At 42.2% G+C, this 18,928-nt stretch overlaps 1 protein-coding gene across 1 annotated transcript in view; it reads right to left on the bottom strand.

The window, feature by feature from the left end:
- Nucleotides 1-6,186: 6,186 nt before the first annotated feature.
- MYO5C (myosin VC) overlaps nt 6,187-18,928 on the bottom strand; it is a 116,951-nt gene continuing 104,209 nt past the window's right edge. The window contains exons 39-41 of the mRNA XM_066592589.1: nt 16,902-17,076; nt 15,873-15,953; nt 6,187-8,807 (exon numbers count right to left, since the gene is read on the bottom strand). Of these exons, the coding sequence (XP_066448686.1) occupies nt 8,655-8,807; nt 15,873-15,953; nt 16,902-17,076 (409 nt within the window). The 3' untranslated portion in view covers nt 6,187-8,654. The remainder of the gene's footprint in view (nt 8,808-15,872; nt 15,954-16,901; nt 17,077-18,928) is intronic.

Here is an 18,928-nt window from a genome sequence, read left to right as displayed (position 1 = left end):
GTCAAGAATGGTGTCTATAAATACAATATATGAACAAAAAGATTTTTACTAACTGAACGTTTACAGGATTTAAAGAAGTTGTCAAGTTGTAAACTATTGATAGTCTAACCTCCGGTTAGGTCATCAATAGTAGATCGGCGGGAAACCATAGTCCATGAACCCCACCAATCAGCTATTTGCTGGATCGGCGTGCTTGTGCACTGAGATGATTTCTCTAGGAAGCAGACAGCTCCGTTCCCACTGCAGTGGTCAGGCTTGGTTTTGCAGGCTAAGTTGACATTCATTTCAGTGCCTGCAATACCAAGCTTTCCCACTGCAGTGGGAACAGAGCTATCTGCTTCCTGGAGAAATCAGCTCAGTGCACGAGCACATCGGCCCAGAGAACAGGTGATCGCTTGGGGTCCCTGCAGATGGATCCCTGCCAATCTATCAATGTCTTATCCTGAGGGTACGCCATCTGTAGTTTACAACTAGACACCTCCTTTAATATTCCAAAACACTGAACATACTGTCAGGAAGAATAACTCACTGTTTGGCAACTTAAATCAAACAATCAGTTCATCTTGTTACATCTAAAGGCCCATTTAGACACAACGATTATCGCTCAAAAATAACTTAAAGCCATTTTTGAGCGATAATCGCTGTGTGTAACTGCACTGACATCATGCAGTTTTCGTTAAAGCATCGCTCATCGTTGTCTTTCAGTGTGCTGAAAGAAAACAATCGGCCTCATCAGGAGTTCTCAGCGGGATACAGCTGATACTATTGTTTCTGCTGTATTCCGCTCCACCCCGCTTGTCTTGTGCATCCTCCGCTGGGAGCGCTGCCAGCGGGGAACAGCTGGATGCAGAGAACAAGCACCCCCACTCCTCCCCGCTTGTCCTCTGCATCCTCCGCTGGGAGCGCAAGGTGATCGCTCCAAATTTTTAAAAATCTAGTCCTTAAAAGGTCGTAAAACTAGGTAAATAAAACCTCAAATAAACAAGAACACATGACTAATTGCACAGTGTCATTATTTACCAAAAACTAAGCCAAATGCAGAAGCAGTGTGTGAAAAATTAAGTACATTGATGAATCAACAGCTTGTAGAACCACGTTTAGCAGCAATAAACTGAAGTAATGGTTTTCTGTATGACTTTATCAGTCTCTCATGTCATTCTGGAGGAATTTAGGCCTGCCCTTCCTTACAATGTTGCTTGAGTTTATTGAGGTTTGAAATGACACAGCATTACAAAGGAGTTGCAGTCTGGACTTTGACTTGGCCATTGCAACACCTTGATTCTTTTCTTTTTTATACATTGTAATGTAGATTTTCTGGTGTGCTTGGGATCATTGCTCATCTGAGATCGTATTTACCTAATTTTAAGCCCTTGTAAAGACAAAGTTTTTTAAAATTATATCCTGCTATGTAAAACCATAGAATTCAAAGAAGGTGTACTTATTTTTGCTGATGCTGCATATGTATGTAAATGATCACTTGATGATGTCACCATAACTTAGAAGTATTGTAATAATTTTGCATATTCATTATCCTTCCCAGATCTGTACTGCACCTTTGATTTGATGCTGCTAGGGCCTGGGGTGCTAAGATTGCCAATGTGAAGAAATGCAGCCTCCATGATTTCCATTTCCTTTTACAACACACTTCCATACCCCGTCTGCCCTACTAATTGCTCCTTATTACTGACTCAATATTACCTGCTACCTAGTATGTGAAACACAATCTCCCCACCCCGGCATGGAAAATAATCATGTGTTCACAGTACAGGATGTCACACAAAGTGGAGATAAACTTCAGTATGTGACCATCTGACTTCATGTCATTGCCTTTCATTGAACTTCTCCTAAACTGATCTTGACCTACTGTTTGAAATTGCTTACTGAATAACAGTTTGACTTCATTTTGACTGATGGGGACTAAATCAAAAGTGTAAAAAACCTAGAAACAATTGGGTGTAAATAAAACTAATTTAAATAATAAAACTATGATCATCAATTTTACTTCTGACTTACTTAAAGGCTCAAGTTTTTAAGTAGCGGTAAATGTCTAATTTCCTGCCCATAAACTAAAGCTGAAGTGCAATACTCAGCGAAACAATGATTCAACACTCAAGAGGAAATTTACAATTACATAACTAAGGAGAAATAAAACTGAAGTTTCAGATTGGCTCAGACTCAATAGACATGCAGTGGCTTGTCCTAAAGTGAGAAGCTCATGCATGAAAATATTGTGCATATGCACATCACAAACAACTGCTTGTGCTTTCAGACCTGCACTAGAAAAATACACCCTGAAATCTGGCTTTATTGCTATGTGAAAACAATAACACTTTTTGGGCCCCATGTCTCTAAATTTTTCTATTGCAACCAATGAAGATTCCAATTTTATTTCTCCAACCATTTTGGGAAATTAATTGTTGTGCTGTGATTGGTCACTTTTTATCTGATTGCAAAGTCTCCCACATATGGTGCATTAGTCTTTTACACCATCACACGATAGGCACTACACACAAAAGTGGTGTTAAGATGCCAAAGACAGTCACGATTACAGATGGGCTCTATAAGTCAATGGTAATGTGCCATCGTTCACTTCTGATAGGCAGAATGTAAAAGCAAAGGTTGTGTCTGATTGTTTTAGGGCTTAAGAGAAACCAGAATAACCATTCTTTATAAGTAGGAGAGGGATGGATAGAGATGCTATACAATGAATTCGAACCTGAGGTTATCAGAATATATAGTGTTTTATAAGTTACACGGGTGCCCAACTGAACCTGGTACAAATATTTTACATAGCAGAAGCTGTTGGCTTGGAGGACACATTGCATCAGTGTTATTAAACATCTCCTCAGTGACTGGAAGAAACAGACCATTATATTCTCAGAGTTAAGGGACCTGCATGCTATATGTCTACATGATTAACTTCGTTATTTTCGGTTTGCTGGGCATTAAGGAACCCCTAATTACTTATCAATCTGGTAGAACCAAATTCACTATAAGATGTGTACATTATGAGGAAAAATGGAGGCATTCATAGAAATATAGATACATTGGAATACTTACTGCGTTGAAGATCAGTTGTAGAACAAAGCACAAGAGAGCTTACTGCAAATAGAAACAGGATGACAGCCCTTACATTTGTAATCTACTTAGAAAGGTATTAAAACTACAGTGTCTTTGAGAAAGAGAAGGATGGTTATTGGAAGACAATGATAAACACCTCACTGCCGTATTCCACAATCTACAATTGTTAGTTTATAACTTAGAAATGTGTTCAAAATGGCCTCCTGTTACAGGAGATAATCTATATGTTTCCTCATAATGTGTAATACAGTATAATGGACATATAGTGAGTTTACAGCTAATGTGTATACCAGCCCTAGTAGGAATTCTAGACTGATAAGGATACAATCAGCAATCCATTATTAACTAGTTATTTACATAAAAAAAATTCAATGATAAATCTGTAGGTTTGAATAATACAAAAAAATACCATAAAGACAATTATATTACGGTCCATAAACATACAGTACAGTAATAGCACATTTATCAAGCACTGCATTAAAGGAGTTATCTGGGTCCAGTGGTACTGACACCAAATCACGTGGTAAAGATCTTCTTAGGGGGCCTTCTTACTGGCTCATTTCAATAACTTAAGGTCCATTTACACGGGACGATTATTGCTAAAAATTCGCTAATCAGCGATCGTTTTAACGATAATCGGTGCGTGTAAATGGGCTTGGGGCACCCGCATTTCGGGCACTTTTAGCTGATCGTTAAATTCAAGCTCATCTAAAAATCATCACTCACTTTTATCATTAGTTTTCCATGGGGGGTGCTGATATCATTGTTTCCCTGTGGAGAACAAAGATCTGAGTGCAGATAATAGCCTCCAGCTATTAGCTGTATTCAGTGAAGGCTTCATTTGCATACATAATTGGTATTTAAGTAGCTGAGTGGCTACTTAAATACCACTTATTTCTTATGCAAAATAATCGCTCAAAGCTGTCACTCAAACTGTCGCTTGAGCGATTATCTGCTTGTGTAAATGGGCCTTTAGCCATCCCCTTTATCTGTTATGGCTGCTGCAGAGACAAGGGGCTGACTTAGTTATTGAAACAAGCTAAAGGCCAGCCTCCTTCAATGACATCACTGACTATGCGAGGGAGAAGAAGAGTACATACCATGGGACAGTGGTTCCCAAACTTTTTCAGCCATGGAGCACTTTTTAAAGCAAAAGTTTCTCGTGGAGCCCCACAGAGGGTGTGGTCAGGAGAAGGGTTAGGGGCGTGGTTTATCACGACATATGATTTTTACCTCTGTCGTTATACAAAGGACAGGGCTGTTTAAACAAACAGGGAGGAATGCTGGATGGGCTACAGATATACATTATATTTAAAATTAACATGCTCCAGACTTAAATCCTGCACCACATGTCAATATCTGCACGTGTGTTATGCAGATTTTTTCCACAGAGTGTGGATGAGATTTTCAAAATCTCATCCACTTTGCTGCTACAGCTACTGTAAATCCCACAGCAAATCTGCCCAGTGTAGTAATAGTGACCACTATTGCAGCCCCAGTAGTAATAGTGACCCCCACAGTGGCCCAGTAGTAATAGCGACCCCCACAGTGGCCTCAGTAGAAATAGCGTCCCCTATATTGGCCCCAGTAGTAATAGTGACCCCACAGTAGCCCCAGTTATAATAATAATAACCCCACAGTAGCCCCAGTAGTACTATAAACCCCACAGTAGCCCCAGTAGTAATATTAACCCCACAGTAGCCCCAATAATATTAACCCCCTCAGTGATATTAACCCCACAGTAGCCCCAGTAGTAATATTAACACGACATTACCCCATTAGTAATATTAAGGCCACGTTAGCCCCAGTAGCTATATTAACCCCACAGCAGCCCTAGTAATAATTGCCCCCCACAAGCCTTACACTTACCTCCTCCTTGCAGTCAGCGCAGCTCCTCCTTTTCTTGGCACTGATCCCGGGTGCACACTGCTGGCAATGTGTGCGCTCGGAATGTTTTCTCCCTTCTCCTCTCCTGCGGAACTAAAATGGAGAGATCAGGGGAGGAGGATCCCAGGTGCACACACTGCTGTCAGAGTGTCGGCCGGTAATCACTCCCGTGGTGAGCAGGTATCAGCGTGCATGCCAGCAAAGAGGGCTCTGCGTGCTTCCTCCGGAATGCGTGCCATAGGTTTGCCACCATGGATCTAGACCCTACATCAGAGCCCCTGACTATTGCTCGTGGAGCCCCAAGGGCACAATTTGGGAAATGCTGCCATGGGACCAAATGGTAAGTGGAGGTCACAGCACTGCTAAATTCAGACTGGATACCTTTAAATATTTCTCTCCCTGCATAGCCCCTTTAGGCTGGCTGTCCACGGGCGAGATGTCATAGTGAGATCCGCGGCGATAAATCGCACACGGAGTTCGCATGACACGCTTTCCATAGAACTATGGAAAGCGCAGCCTGACATCCATGAGCAGAGAATCATAGCGATTCTCCGCTCACGTGATTAAAATCGTGGCATGCCGCGATTCTCTGCGGTGAGCCTATCATTTAGAATAGGCTCATCGCAGAGACCTTGTAGTACTCCACCCTCCTCGCTAGTGATATTCCGTCTCGGCTGTGGACAGGAAGCCTTAACCTGTGTCACATGCTTAGTGCTCTTCAGTAGTCTGAGACTCTCCCCCAGCTCTTGAATACAAAACGCCAATTAGGTCAGCACTGTGCACACAGTCTGTCTCCCCCTGCAGGCCCCTTGCCCCAAGAGCAGGATGGTTCTTTGTGCATACAGTGAATTTTCTACTGTGATCTGGAGGGTTGCTTTTAGCTCAGTAATTAGAATGTTAGTTACTTTTTATTGCCCAACATTGGCTTAAAATTGAAAAGTGTGAAGTGGGGAACTGCAGATATAATATTATACCTTCTCTCTTTAGAAGTTGGATACATTCATGGATTATAAGGGGAATAAGGCTGGGCTGCAAGACTGTCTAGTAAAGAGAATGTAAGAAAAGAGGCATATTTTAGGCAAATTTCTAATATATTAACGATGTTTCACTAAAACTGCATTAACTTATAACCTACTCGTATGGTTAATGACAATATAAGATACTAAAAAAGTAAAGCGTGGTAATAAAATGAGGCACAAATGTACCAATTAAAGCTCATTGAACAACATTTATTTACGTGAAATGATTTTTATTTGTAAACATTTGTGTCTTCATGTCCATGATTTTCTTCATTTACACAACTTCATTTTCAAGTGTAACAGAAGCCAGTCTTAAAAGAGGTTCTCCGTCAAGAGCAGGAGGACCATTTTTACAACACAGATAATGGTGCGGTTCCCTTATAGTTGTCTGTGCTCACGTTAATGCCCGTAATTTCTGCCAGTCATGAATTACATAACGGCACATGTAGTGTATGGGCCCCCTGCAGGCTACAGAAGACATTACAAATATCACAGGCACAAGTAGACCGCACCATACAGCAGCATAGCTATTATCTCTGTGAAATTAGCTCCTCTGTCATACTTTATGCTTTCTTTACTATTGGTCCTTACATGATCTTCATAATGAGGCACGTGGTAAAAGATACGAAACATAAAAATCTTCATGACAAAATAAAATACCACTATAAAAACATGACAATTGGTATACAATTGCTTTTCATTTTCATAAATCGACAAAACATATGATGATACAATCCATGAAAAAATATACAAAGAATGTGTTTGATCTACATCTTACTAACAAAGTAAATATATACTTTCTATTATTGTATAGGCTTCATATAAGCAGCTGTAGACTTTAATTTCTAGGCCTTGTTCACACTATACAACTTGGGATTATGTATGTGTGTCCTTTTCCAGCTCAGTGTTTTGTCAGTGGGGAGAACAACGGCGCCGCATTGCTATGAATAGGAACATGGAGTGTATTTTAGGTACACACATGAAAAATAAATATATACTTGTGTATTGCTTCAATCAGAGGCGTAACTTAAAGGTTTGGGGCCCCAATGCAAAATCTGTAACAGGGTCCCCAAGCATAATGCTTTCTTCATAGTACCGGACTCCCTATATGGAGAGGAGAGGCCTCATGGCCCCCTAAGGCTCCTGGGCCGGGGTGCAACTGCATCCGCTATAGTTATGCCCCTGGCTCCAATGACAACTACTAATTCAGGGAAAGATTTAGGAATAGGCATAGCAAATATATCTGTGTGAACAAATTTCAAACATAAAATGCTAATAATAAAATTAAACTTCCACATTGTAGGTAAAATCTAGCTCGGTGGACTTTTTTAACTGTATTATGTAACTATGTAGTTAAATAAACTGTGGCACAATACAAAAGATAATGCACAATTATGCATAGAAATCAATGAGAAATCACATCTAAATATAATTATTTGTAAATGTTTTCCTTCTCCCTAATACCGACATGTTTTCCTTCTTGTAGAATAAAGAACGGAATATTGGTCTCCTGCCATAGGGTGACAGAGGCAGCAACTATCAATATTTTGGTTTTTGACTATACAGAAGTGTGGCAGCCTCCAATTTTCTGTCCCGTCCAAAAACAGTATCCAGACATATCGTTTTATTCTTTTTACATCTGTTCATAGTGATGGATATAAAGCTCTGTCATTGTGAAGCACTGTGAGCCATCACTAGACCCTGTCAGTCACTGGACAGTGTAGTCACTATGGGAGAGGGAGAGCGTAAGAGAGGGACGGACAGAAGGAGAACTTTTATTACAAGCCACAATACAGACGCATTGGCTTTTAGGTATAGCTTTTGCCTTAGGCCCATGAAGTCTATACTAAAAGTCTGCTCCAGAGAATACTTGTTACTTTTTTCATGATTGAGAATATCAGACATCAATGTCTTTATTATTATTAGTGTATTACTGATACGGTTCAAATAATTTTATAGATTTTTTTATTTTATTAAAAAGCCTCATTTTTAAAATTTTGACTCAACAAGAAAGCAAAGAAAAAAATTGAAGATGGTCATTTGTGATCCGTTTGAACTTGGGCATTGTACAATAGCAGCTTGAATGCATTATAGTGTAATAGTATCTGATTTTGTGAGAACATTTTTATGCTATACTACACTCTCCTGTCCTTTTAGGTTTGTTAGGCTCCGTGCAGACTGCATTTGAGACTTTTGTCGGTGGTATTCATCGGGATGCTCTCCCAACATGTTACTCCTGTATAGATGGGCATACAACAATATGTCACCCATTGTAAAAAAGAACATATACCGCACGGTATACATTTTTAAACAGTACCCCGCTGTATACCAGCCCGGATGAGGCCAAAAAGACACTCTTTTGGCTTCTGTCAGGTGAATGGAGCCATATAGATACATTTGACATACTGTATATGCCAGAAGCTTTTCCCAGTGTACACACCAAATGTAGGACCCGAATGCAGCGTGCACAGAGCCTGACGAAACAGTGTATTTTCTTAAGAACCTTCCAACTTTACTACTAAATTCTTGGAACGATGTTACAATGATGTAGTAGTTTTACAACTCTATCATTACTAAGTATCTAAGTATAGAGCAGCAGGCAGTTTATCCAGAGATGCATTCCTGTGCAGGCTGTACAAGTCCTGTGCCTGGAGTGTGTGCAGCCCTTTATATTCTCTTAAGGAAGCCAAGCTTGAGGCTGCTGGGAATCTGGATGCTTTCCAGTGCATGGGGAGATGGGCTGAATGGGAAAGTCACTTGGAAGAGGTATTTGCTATCCAACATCAACTGTGATCCATCTTCTCGACTGTTTAGCATGGACTAGGGGAATAAAATAAAACATATGTGTATAATAATAATGCTAAATAACAAGTGGAATGTTATATATAATTAATAAAATATTTAAAGTGCAACTGCAATTTCGAAAAACTTTTGACATGTCATAGGGTTATGTCAAAAGTTTTGATTGCTGGGGTCACATGTTGAGACCCGCATTGATCATTAGAACAAGCCAGCTGAAACATTTGTGTGAGTGCGGCCACAGCTCATTAGCTGAAGATGGGTTCAATAGAAAGTCTATGGGCTCGTCTTCTGCTAGTGGGCGGTAACAGTGTTCAGACTGGCTTGTTCCAACGATCAATAGGGTCTCAACAGTTGACCCCAGCAATCAAATCTATTGATGTGCCCCTATGACATGTCAAACGTTTTTAGAAAGCACAGTTACCAAAACATTTTGAAAATGCCACTTAAATGATTTTGTAGTCTTGAATTCAGTTCCTATATGTGATTGTGATACATTTCAGCAAACAAACATTGGATAGTCTTGGTGTTTTTTTTAATCTGCACTGAGAGGGTTATTTTTTACTTTCATATTTCACATGGAGGAGTAAAAATGACAACTAATAATGTAGGGTGGAACTGTTCTTTAATATGTCTTTTTGTATATAGTATGTCAGTGTGACTGTAGTGTAAATAAGTAAAATGATGTATAACAGCTATATTTACTAAAATACACCAAAAGGGCTCATTCAGACGAGCGTGTTTTGGTGCGTACTTAGGTGCGTACATACGTCCACACCTAGGTACGAGCAAAAGCACGCGTGAACACAGCTGCGTGCTTGTTGTCAATGGAGCCGCGGCTACCCCCGGGCATGGAGAACACATCTGCCGCATGCGGCAGATGTATCCTTCACCCCCGCTAGTTAAAAGAATTCCCTGCTGCTACATCTGCCACATCTGTGGCAGATGCAGCAAAAGGAATACTTCAATTCTCAACCGCAGCTGTCACACATGACAGCTGCGGTAGAGAATCCTGCTGCCGGCATCCTGTCAATGGCTTTTCAGGGAAGGGCTTCATAAGCCCTTCCCTGAAAAGCCATTTAAAATAGTGCAAAAAAAAAAACAATTCTCACCTCCCTTCAGCTGCCGGGGCTCAGCCGCGACTTCTAGCGTTTTCCCAGGCTCTGTAGTTCTGAGCTATCAGCAGCCGGGGATTTAAAATCCCCGCCTGCTGGTAGCTCTGATTGTGGTTGGCTGAATTGCTTCAGCCAATCACAATCAGAGCTACCAGCAGGAGGGGATTTTAAATCCCCAGCTGCTGATAGCTCAGCAGCGCTACAGAGCCAGGGACAGCGGTAGAAGTCCCCGCTGAGCCCTGGCAGCTGTTAGTGGCTTTGCAGGGAAGGGCTTAATAAGCCCTTCCCTGAAAAGCCTTTTAAAATAGTAAAAAAAAGAAAAAAAAATAGGTACTCACCTCCCTTCAGCTGCCGGGGCACAGCCGCGTCTTCTCCTGCTGTCCTCTGCACTGTGTTGCTGAACAGCTGATCTATCAGCAGCCGGGGATTTTAAATCCTCGCCTGCTGAAAGAGCTGAATGTAATTGGTTGAGGTGCTCAGCCAACCACAGGCAGCTCTCACCTGTCATTCATTTGGGGAGAGCTGCCTGTGATCCGCAGTTCAGCACCACAGTGCAGGGGACAGCAGGAGAAGACGCAGCTGTGCCCAGGCAGCTGAAGGGAGGTGAGTATCTATTTTTTTGTTTTTTAAAGGGGTTGTCCCGAGGCAGCAAGTGGGTCTATACACTTCTGTATGGCCATATTAATGCACTTTGTAATGTACATTGTGCATTAATTATGAGCCATACAGAAGTTATAAAAAGTTTTATACTTACCTGCTCCGTTGCTGGCGTCCTCGTCTCCATGGTGCCGACTAATTTTCACCCTCCGATGGCCAAATTAGCCGCGCTTGCGCAGTCCGGGTCTTCTCCTCTTCTCTATGGGGCTCCGTGTAGCTCCGTGTAGCTCCGCCCCGTCACGTGCCGATTCCAGCCAATCAGGAGGCTGGAATCGGCAATGGACCGCACAGAAGCCCTGCGGTCCATGAAGACAGAGGATCCCGGCGGCCATCTTCAGCAGGTGAGTATGAAGACGCCGGACCGCCGGGATTCAGGTAAGCGCTGTGCGGGTGGTTTTTTTAACCCCTGCATCGGGGTTGTCTCGCGCCGAACGGGGGGGGGGGTTTAAAAAAAAAAAAACCGTTTCGGCGCGGGACATCTCCTTTAAATCACTTATAATTGATTTCCAGGGAAGGGCTTATATGTAAAGACCTTCCCTGAAAAACGATTCAGGTGTGCCACAGACCATTGTCTTCAATGGAGCCGCCGCCAGCAGCAGCGGCTCCACTGAAGTGAATGGCTGCATTTTGTTTTTTTTTTCACCAAAATTTTTCCTTTTCAGTTAAGAGCCTATATGTTAAGCTCTTCCCTGAAAAACAATTTGGTGGTGCCAGCAGATCGTTGTCTTCAATGGAGCCGCCGGCAGCAGAAGCGGCTCCATTGAAGAGAATGGCTGCATTTTTATTTTTTTTTTACACTAAAATCTTTCTTTTTCAGGGAAGGGCTTATATGTAAAATCCTTCCCTGAAAAGGAATGCAGGGAGCCAGCAGGTCATGGTGCACGCATGTCCTATCTTTGCAGGCACGCACCTGCAAAGTACGGACATGTGCAGACACCATAGGGAATGCAGTGTTGTAAATACAAGCGTGTTTTTGTGCGTGCGTATGCACGCACCAAAACACGCTCGTCTGAACGAGCCCTAAGTGATCCATGCCACAGATAAATAGTATGTATAGTGGATGTATTTGGATTATAATTAGAGATGAGCGAGCATACTCGCTAAGGACAATTACTCGATCGAGCATTGTCCTTAGCAAGTATCTCCCCGCTTGGAAGAAAAGGTTCGGCTGCCGGCGCGGGTGAGAGGTGAGTTGCGGCAGTGAGCAGGGGGGAGCGGAGAAGGGGAAGAGGGAGAGAGAGATCTCCCCTCCATTCCTCCCAGCTCTCCCCAGCCGCTCCCCACCTGCCGCTGGCAGCCGAATCTTTTCTTCCGAGCGGGCACGTACTCGCTAAGGGCAATGCTCAATCGAGTAATTGCCCTTAGCGAGTATGCTCGCTCATCTCTAATTATAATGCCAAATTACAATGCCTTTATTGATTTCGATGGGGCTTCGCAGACTAGTGCTCGAATGTGGCGTTTCGAGCGGTTTAACGTTTTTTAACGCACCTCATCATCTATTACAATAGTGTGGTGCGTTAAAATGCTGTCAAACACAGTAGAATGTGTTTAAAAACGCTGCGCAAAATCATGGTACATTGCAGTGATTTCGGTAAAGCAAGTGTGAGCGCGGCCTTACTCTCTTGCTGAATCATCTTGTATGACGCTGATCTTAGTTCAGGCTGTGCATGACACAGTCATTTTATAAGCTGATGCAATATTTACTGCAATAAAACTTCAGGAATTTATAACGCTGCTCAACACTGGTTTTGCAGCAAAGGCATGATTTACTAATCTTACATCATTTTCAGATGTCGAACACGAGAATGACATTAAAATGTGAGATTGGTTCTTGTTTGGAAGTTACAGAGGGAGAAAGGAACCTGAAAGTTAATAGTTCTGCTTTATTCTTGCCAATTCCAGACGATCTTCTCTACTGTTGGTCTGTGGAGGGCCTCCTGAGCCCGGTCACCTTGTGTGCCCTCATGCATCCACTGGTCCCAACACCTCCTAACAGTCTGGTCAGAATGGCCCAGGTGGCGGGCCATTTGTCAAAACGACCATCCAGCTTCTCACATTCTAATAATGCATCCTATGAATAATTTGCCCCCTTTGTTAAGTGGACATATGGTTGAAATCTCTTTGATTGCATTGTAGAGTCATGTCTAGTAGTCAACAAGGTGTGCAAAAGCGAAAAAAGAGGTCACTACACACAAGTACCCTCTGAGATCTTCTTTATAGGTCAAGAGTGGAACAACTTTTAGGGCCTCAGCTGGCAAGACCGTTCATGTAATCACACTACAACTTTAATCATTTGTAAATCTGCCTGAGATGTAACTGCATGCAGAGTTCTGCAGAAAAACAACTCCTTCTAATTACTTGATTTTTTTTATCAAGAGTGTACAAGAAGAGAACTTTAACCCTTTCCAATCCAATTTGTATCCTGGTTTTCCTGGGGGGCTTACTCTTATTCTGCTATTATACAACGGCGCTATATGCTGGCTAAAGCCAGTACTGCATGAGGTGACACGTTGGATAGACTCCGACAGCAGAGAGGCTGGCAATATACAGTAAGAGAACCCCGATGGACGTCTTCCAACATCGGAGCTGTATAGCCTTAAATCATAATGTCTTCAGAGGTCAGACAGTGGATTGGAAAGAGTTAATTCCCAAACATAAAGTGACAAATTCTAGTGAAAATGGGGAGAGAAGTAGTTTAAATCCAAAAAGTACCATAATTTTCCAATTCTTCAGCAATTTTTAAATTCTTTTCTCTATAACTTCCAAACAAGAACCAATCTCGCATTTTTAATGTCATTTTCATGTTCAGCACCACAAAATTATGGAAAATTACTTAAAGGGTTTTTCCGGGTAGTTTTTGTCTAGTAAAATCACTGGTCCCCGTGCAGTAAAATAATAACAGCCATATACTCATCTCTCCCTGCTTTATCATGTTTACAGGCCGCCCCAGTCTGTTTTTGGGACGTCACAGTCGCTGCAGCCAATGACAGAACCAATTTTTACAAACATTTATTAAGGGATCAATGAGTTAAATGGATAAAGGGTGATTGCAGGTGAATTCTACTTTACGTGCTGCCAAACTTGGGTTGTCTAAACCTTTACTGCATCGGCACATGACTTAAAAGACGACTGATTGCTTCTGTGGAATTCATAGTAAGGTATGATGTAGCACCGTGTGTGGAATTGCTGCATTGTGCATTTTCTGTAAAATTCGTTTTTTGCACAAAAGCCTCACTGGCGTCACAGGAATGATTAGTTAAAAATCTATTCGTGTGTAAAGGAAAGGAGAAGCTCTATAAATATCTGCCTTTGGGGACATATTGCACTTAGTAATCGGTGACGTCAAACAAGCTATAGCGGGGCCTCACAGTTCTCAGATAATGCAGCTGAGCTTTTCAAATGTAATGTAAAGACCAGCTTCACCACCACCTGCAGCCACTTTACACATTATATTAATGGAAGGCATTATCATCTATCCCCTAATTACATTCTAATAGGTGAATTTAGACTGTGAGTCCCAATGGGGACATGACCCAATGTAATCTCCGTGCAGTGCTGCGGAATATGTATGTTCTATATACAGTAAATGAGTACAATAAATAAATAAAATTAAATCTACAGCCCATTGGCACATTGGAAAGGTCTCCATACACATAAGATAGCTGATGGACTGTTAGGCTGGGTTCTCACAGGGCGGAATCCCGACAAAAATCTCCCATAGAGAGCAGCGCGGCCGCAACGGAAAAAAAAAATTAATAAAATAGACATGCTGCGGCCAGGGAATACTCACCGCAGCACCGGATTCTGCCAGCTTTACCACGACGGATTGGCCGTCCCGTGTGGACGAGATTTTTGACAAATCTCTTCCACATGGCTGGCGAAACGAGGGATTAGCGGCTGCAGGTGGATTTACTGCAGTGAAATTCCACTCTGAATATCCATGGCAAATCCGCCCTGTGTGAACTCAGCCTTAGATTGGCTACCCGTGTCCGTCACCATCTTGCTATTCCGGGCAGACGTGGGTGTCACTCTGCTCCTCCTATATGAATGACTCTTTGCTACTTTCTATCAGCACTGCTGGAGTCAACAGTCCTCAGTGCTCCAACAGTCCTCAGTGCTCTCAGCCCAGCTGCAGCTTAATAGGCAATTAACCTCCTATTTAAGTGAGCTGGGGACCCTCCCTCTTTGCCTGAGTGTTGTTGTATATTTGTTTTAGACACTCAACATACATAGGTCACCTGTCTCTGACTTTATTGTCTGCTTGATCCTGCATGTTTGCCTTCTTCCCGACTTTGTATCAGATCCTGTTTGTGTTTGTCTCTGTTATCCAGCATAGTGTTCCTATCTTTGACTTCACTGTCTGCTCTTTATCCTGTACTTGCATCTGCATACTCTGTCAACCCAGCATAGCTTTCCCACCTTTACTTCGCTGTCTGATCTTTATTCTGTTTGCAGTCTGGCCTGTTTCACAGTGGCTTGTATCAGTGCTTCTGCAAACAACACTGGGACTATACCAAAAGGTAGCAGTCTGCTCGGTTCCCCACAGCAAAATGCCAGATCCCTGTACAAGGGTTAAAGGGTGAATACCAGGGAACCGGCAGGATAGCGTCCTTAGGTTTAGTCCAAAGTCAAATTGGTTGGATGACACAGTGGATCCACACTTGCCGTCCGTAACATGGATGAATGCTACGATGACAAACGATGGGACATTTTAAAATACAACCTGGTTGATTCTTTTTATCCCCACATATATCATCAGGACAGAATCTGGTGGCCTTCAAAAACACTAGATAGTTGGCTGATCCCACGGAAATCACCATGTGTGGTCAATATTTATCTGATGTGTACATACACTTTAAATGGGTTGTGCCAAGTTATAAATGTATGTCCTATCCACAGGATAGCGGACAAATTTATGATTAGTGGGGGTGCAACTGCGGCATTCACTTCAATGACAGCACCAGAGATTACAGAGTCCAAGCGCTCTGGAAATAATCAGAGCTATCATTAAAGTGAATGGAGCGGTGACGCGACTGCACGCTTTCCGCTCCATTCACTCAGAGACTGACGGAACCCCCGTTCTAGGAATTGGTGGAGGTCTCAGCGCTCAGAGCCCCACCGATCATAAAGTTATACCTTATTCTATAGAATAGGGTATAACTTTTTAACTTTGCACAACCCCTTTAATATTTTCACTCAATTCAAAGATTAACACAACAGTGTTTAACAACTCCTTATCATACAGTAAAAAGGTAAACATAAAATAGGGAAAAAATATTCACAGATCAAATATTAAACCACTTATATGACTTACCTGAACTTTACGAACAAATGAGGGTGTTACTCGCTTCTCAAAATCATCAATAGGAGTGTAAGAGTTCAGTATCTTGACAATCTGAAAGAAATAGAAGGAAGAACACAATGATATTAACATCTGAATATACAGAATGCAACTAGGCAAGTAATAATACAAATGAAATACAAAATGATGAGAATGATGCGGATTTGGCCGTGTTTTAAGTTGTGGATCAGCTGTGGAATTGAACCCTTGTATCTCAAAGGTTAAATCCTGCAGCATTAATCTGCATCATGAATAGACAGGCTGCGGATTTGTTGGTGAAAATTTCTGCACCATGCGAAGGAGATTTTTTAAATCCCCTCCACATGGCTTGTACTGTAAGTGGTGCGGAATTCTGGCAGTGATTCCGCTAGCGGAAATTCTAGGTCTTTGTGAAGGTTTCCTTACATTGCATACTAAGAAAAGTGTCAATCACGGCAGGTAGGCTGGGTTAGCAGTGCCTCATGAATAACGGCCCTTTAACACGGGCCAACAGCTGTTTAAATGACTGCATGAGCGCTAACATCAGCGCTCGTGCAAAGCGTTTACATAGAGAGACTTGCCACCAGCTCGCGGGCTTTACCTCCTATGTGAAGTGCTAAGCGGGGACCATTTACATGGGACAAGAAGCCAGCGAGCCAACAAGGTTTTTTTAAGCTGAGTGAAAACTCTGCTTAACAAACCGCAAACGAATCTTGAGCGACAATCATTACGTGTAAATGGGCTCTTAGCTGTACCTATTTCTCACCAGGACCTGCATCTTGACAATGTAATTGCTCAGACACTACAAAGCATTATTCCACAAGTGACAGGCCAGTGGAATCAGTGTGTCCGTCACTACTTTATGTTGTCCTCAGTGAGAGCAGCATAAAATAAATGACAGGTTCCACTTAATGTTATCTAAGTAGTTGGGTGTGGGTGCAATTTATCTTTTGAACCAATTTCTTGTATGCAGAGTAAAAAAAAGTAAGACAAGTATAGAAAAAAATATGAAAGCAACATTACTTGGACTGTAGAAAGCACAGTGCACCGATCACATATTTCTTTAGCATCTTCATCTTTAATTTTCTTAACCTGTAATAACCATGCTGCTTGAGAAAGTGGTTCCAGGGTTTCTTTAGCTGCACTTCCATGCAGGTTTTTGCCTTGCAGCCATTCTTCCAGGTAACTAATATTACATCTAGATAAATAATAGAGGGAGAAGTTATTGAGAAGTTTCCAAGAAGTCCTAAGGAGAGTGAGAAGACTTCTAAGGCCATCCATGCTTCTCTGGGAAATTTATGCAAATGTAAAGATGGAACAATACCTCTGCAGTGCCACCTATTGGAAGGCAGCATTCCTGCAAGTCTATGTCAGACTTCTTAATAATCCTTGTAACAGTGACTGGGAATATGAGCCAAAACCAGAATCTTCTCCGTAAAGGAAAAGAGAAACTATACACAGACAGCTGTTTCAGGGCATTTTCCCCTCATCAGTGAGCAGTAGTTCTGCTGGCTTAGCTGTGGGAGAGGCCTTTGATGTGGGTCAGGAAGGGTATGGTTTCTCTGTAAGGAGAGCACAAAGTGAGGAGACTTATAAGGCCACCCATGCTCATCTGGGAAATTTATGCAAATGGGAAGATGGTACAATTACTTTGCAGCGCCACTTAGAAGACAGCATACTGCAAGTCAATGTCAGACTTTTTGACAAATTTTTCAGGGGAGCATGGGTGGCCTAATAAGTCATACCTTTCTTGACCCACATCAAAGGCCACTCACCCAGCAAACCTACAGCACACTGATGAGGGGCAAATACCCGGAAACAGCTGCATGTATATGGTTTCTGGCTTTGGCTTACAATTCCCAGTCATTGTTACAAAGCTTGTTAAAAAATCTGACATTGATTTGCAGCAACTCTGCCTTCTAATAGGTGGTCCTGCAGAGGCATCGTTTTGTCTTCCCATTTAAGAAGTTCTGTAATGTGACAGGTTGCAGTGGAAATGAGGTTGCAAATAGTGCAACCCAACAGCTTACTGAAATGCATTGTGTTTCTAAAAAGTTGCAGTTTAAATGAGACTATTGCTGAAAATACAAAAGTTCTGGATTAGTTACCGTAATAACGCAAATGCCAATGCACAGTTATTGCTGATTTTTCCTCTTGCCTCAAAGATTGGCAGCACTATGTAATAATGTACTGCTACATAGTATATGAACCATACAGACGAACTCTGTGATTGTTATGTAGTCCAGATGAAAACCCAGATTGGCCTAACCCTTTCCTGATGGGCAGCATAAGCATGCACATGGCTCCCCCTTTCTATAGGCACTGTAATCACTTTGTGTATATGATTGCGGAAATGTAAATGTTAGTAAAGTGTTTAAGGTGATTTAGGAAGGAAATTCTGGATGTAGTTTGGCTAGAAGGACCTTGCTTGCTGATCTACCTAGGGCCAATGGTTATAATATATATCTAAGATCCACATGTGGCTAACTGATACATTGTATAACTCACATAATGCAGACAGCTTTTATAGACCATTGTACCTTTGTATCCTAAAACCTGACAATTTGTGAATGTAAGTGAGCCTAAAATTGAAAGATGTACAGCATTGATAAAAATATCTGCACGTTTTCTGATGGACTGCTCTTGTCTGTGGGCTGTGTCTAGTATTGCAGCTATGCTCCATTCGCTGGAATGGGGCTGAGGCTATAGAACCACCAAATGCATAAAATAACCAAAAAGTGTCAGGTCCTTCAGGGTCAAAACACACTTGTCCTTAAGGGCTCAGTCACACGGGCGCATCGGCATCCGTACACTAGCGCCGATGTGCCCGTGTGACCGACACCAGCAGACGGACGTACCTGAAGACGGACGTCTCTCTGCAGCGCCGGGAGGAAGAACATGTGACCGGTTCCATTGCCAGTCATGTGTTCTATGATCAGCGCTGGAGAGAGATGGCCGTCTTCTAACTGTCAGTCACACGGGCGCATCAGCACCGGTGTATGGGTGCCGATGCGCCCGTGTGACTGAGCCCTCAGGGGGTAATATAACTC

This window comes from Eleutherodactylus coqui, chromosome 2 (assembly GCF_035609145.1).
Source record: "Eleutherodactylus coqui strain aEleCoq1 chromosome 2, aEleCoq1.hap1, whole genome shotgun sequence".
Classification (NCBI taxonomy): Eukaryota; Metazoa; Chordata; class Amphibia; order Anura; family Eleutherodactylidae; genus Eleutherodactylus; species Eleutherodactylus coqui.
The sequence above is the reverse complement of the archived record's forward strand: the minus strand, read 5'-3'. Positions and strand labels throughout refer to the sequence as shown.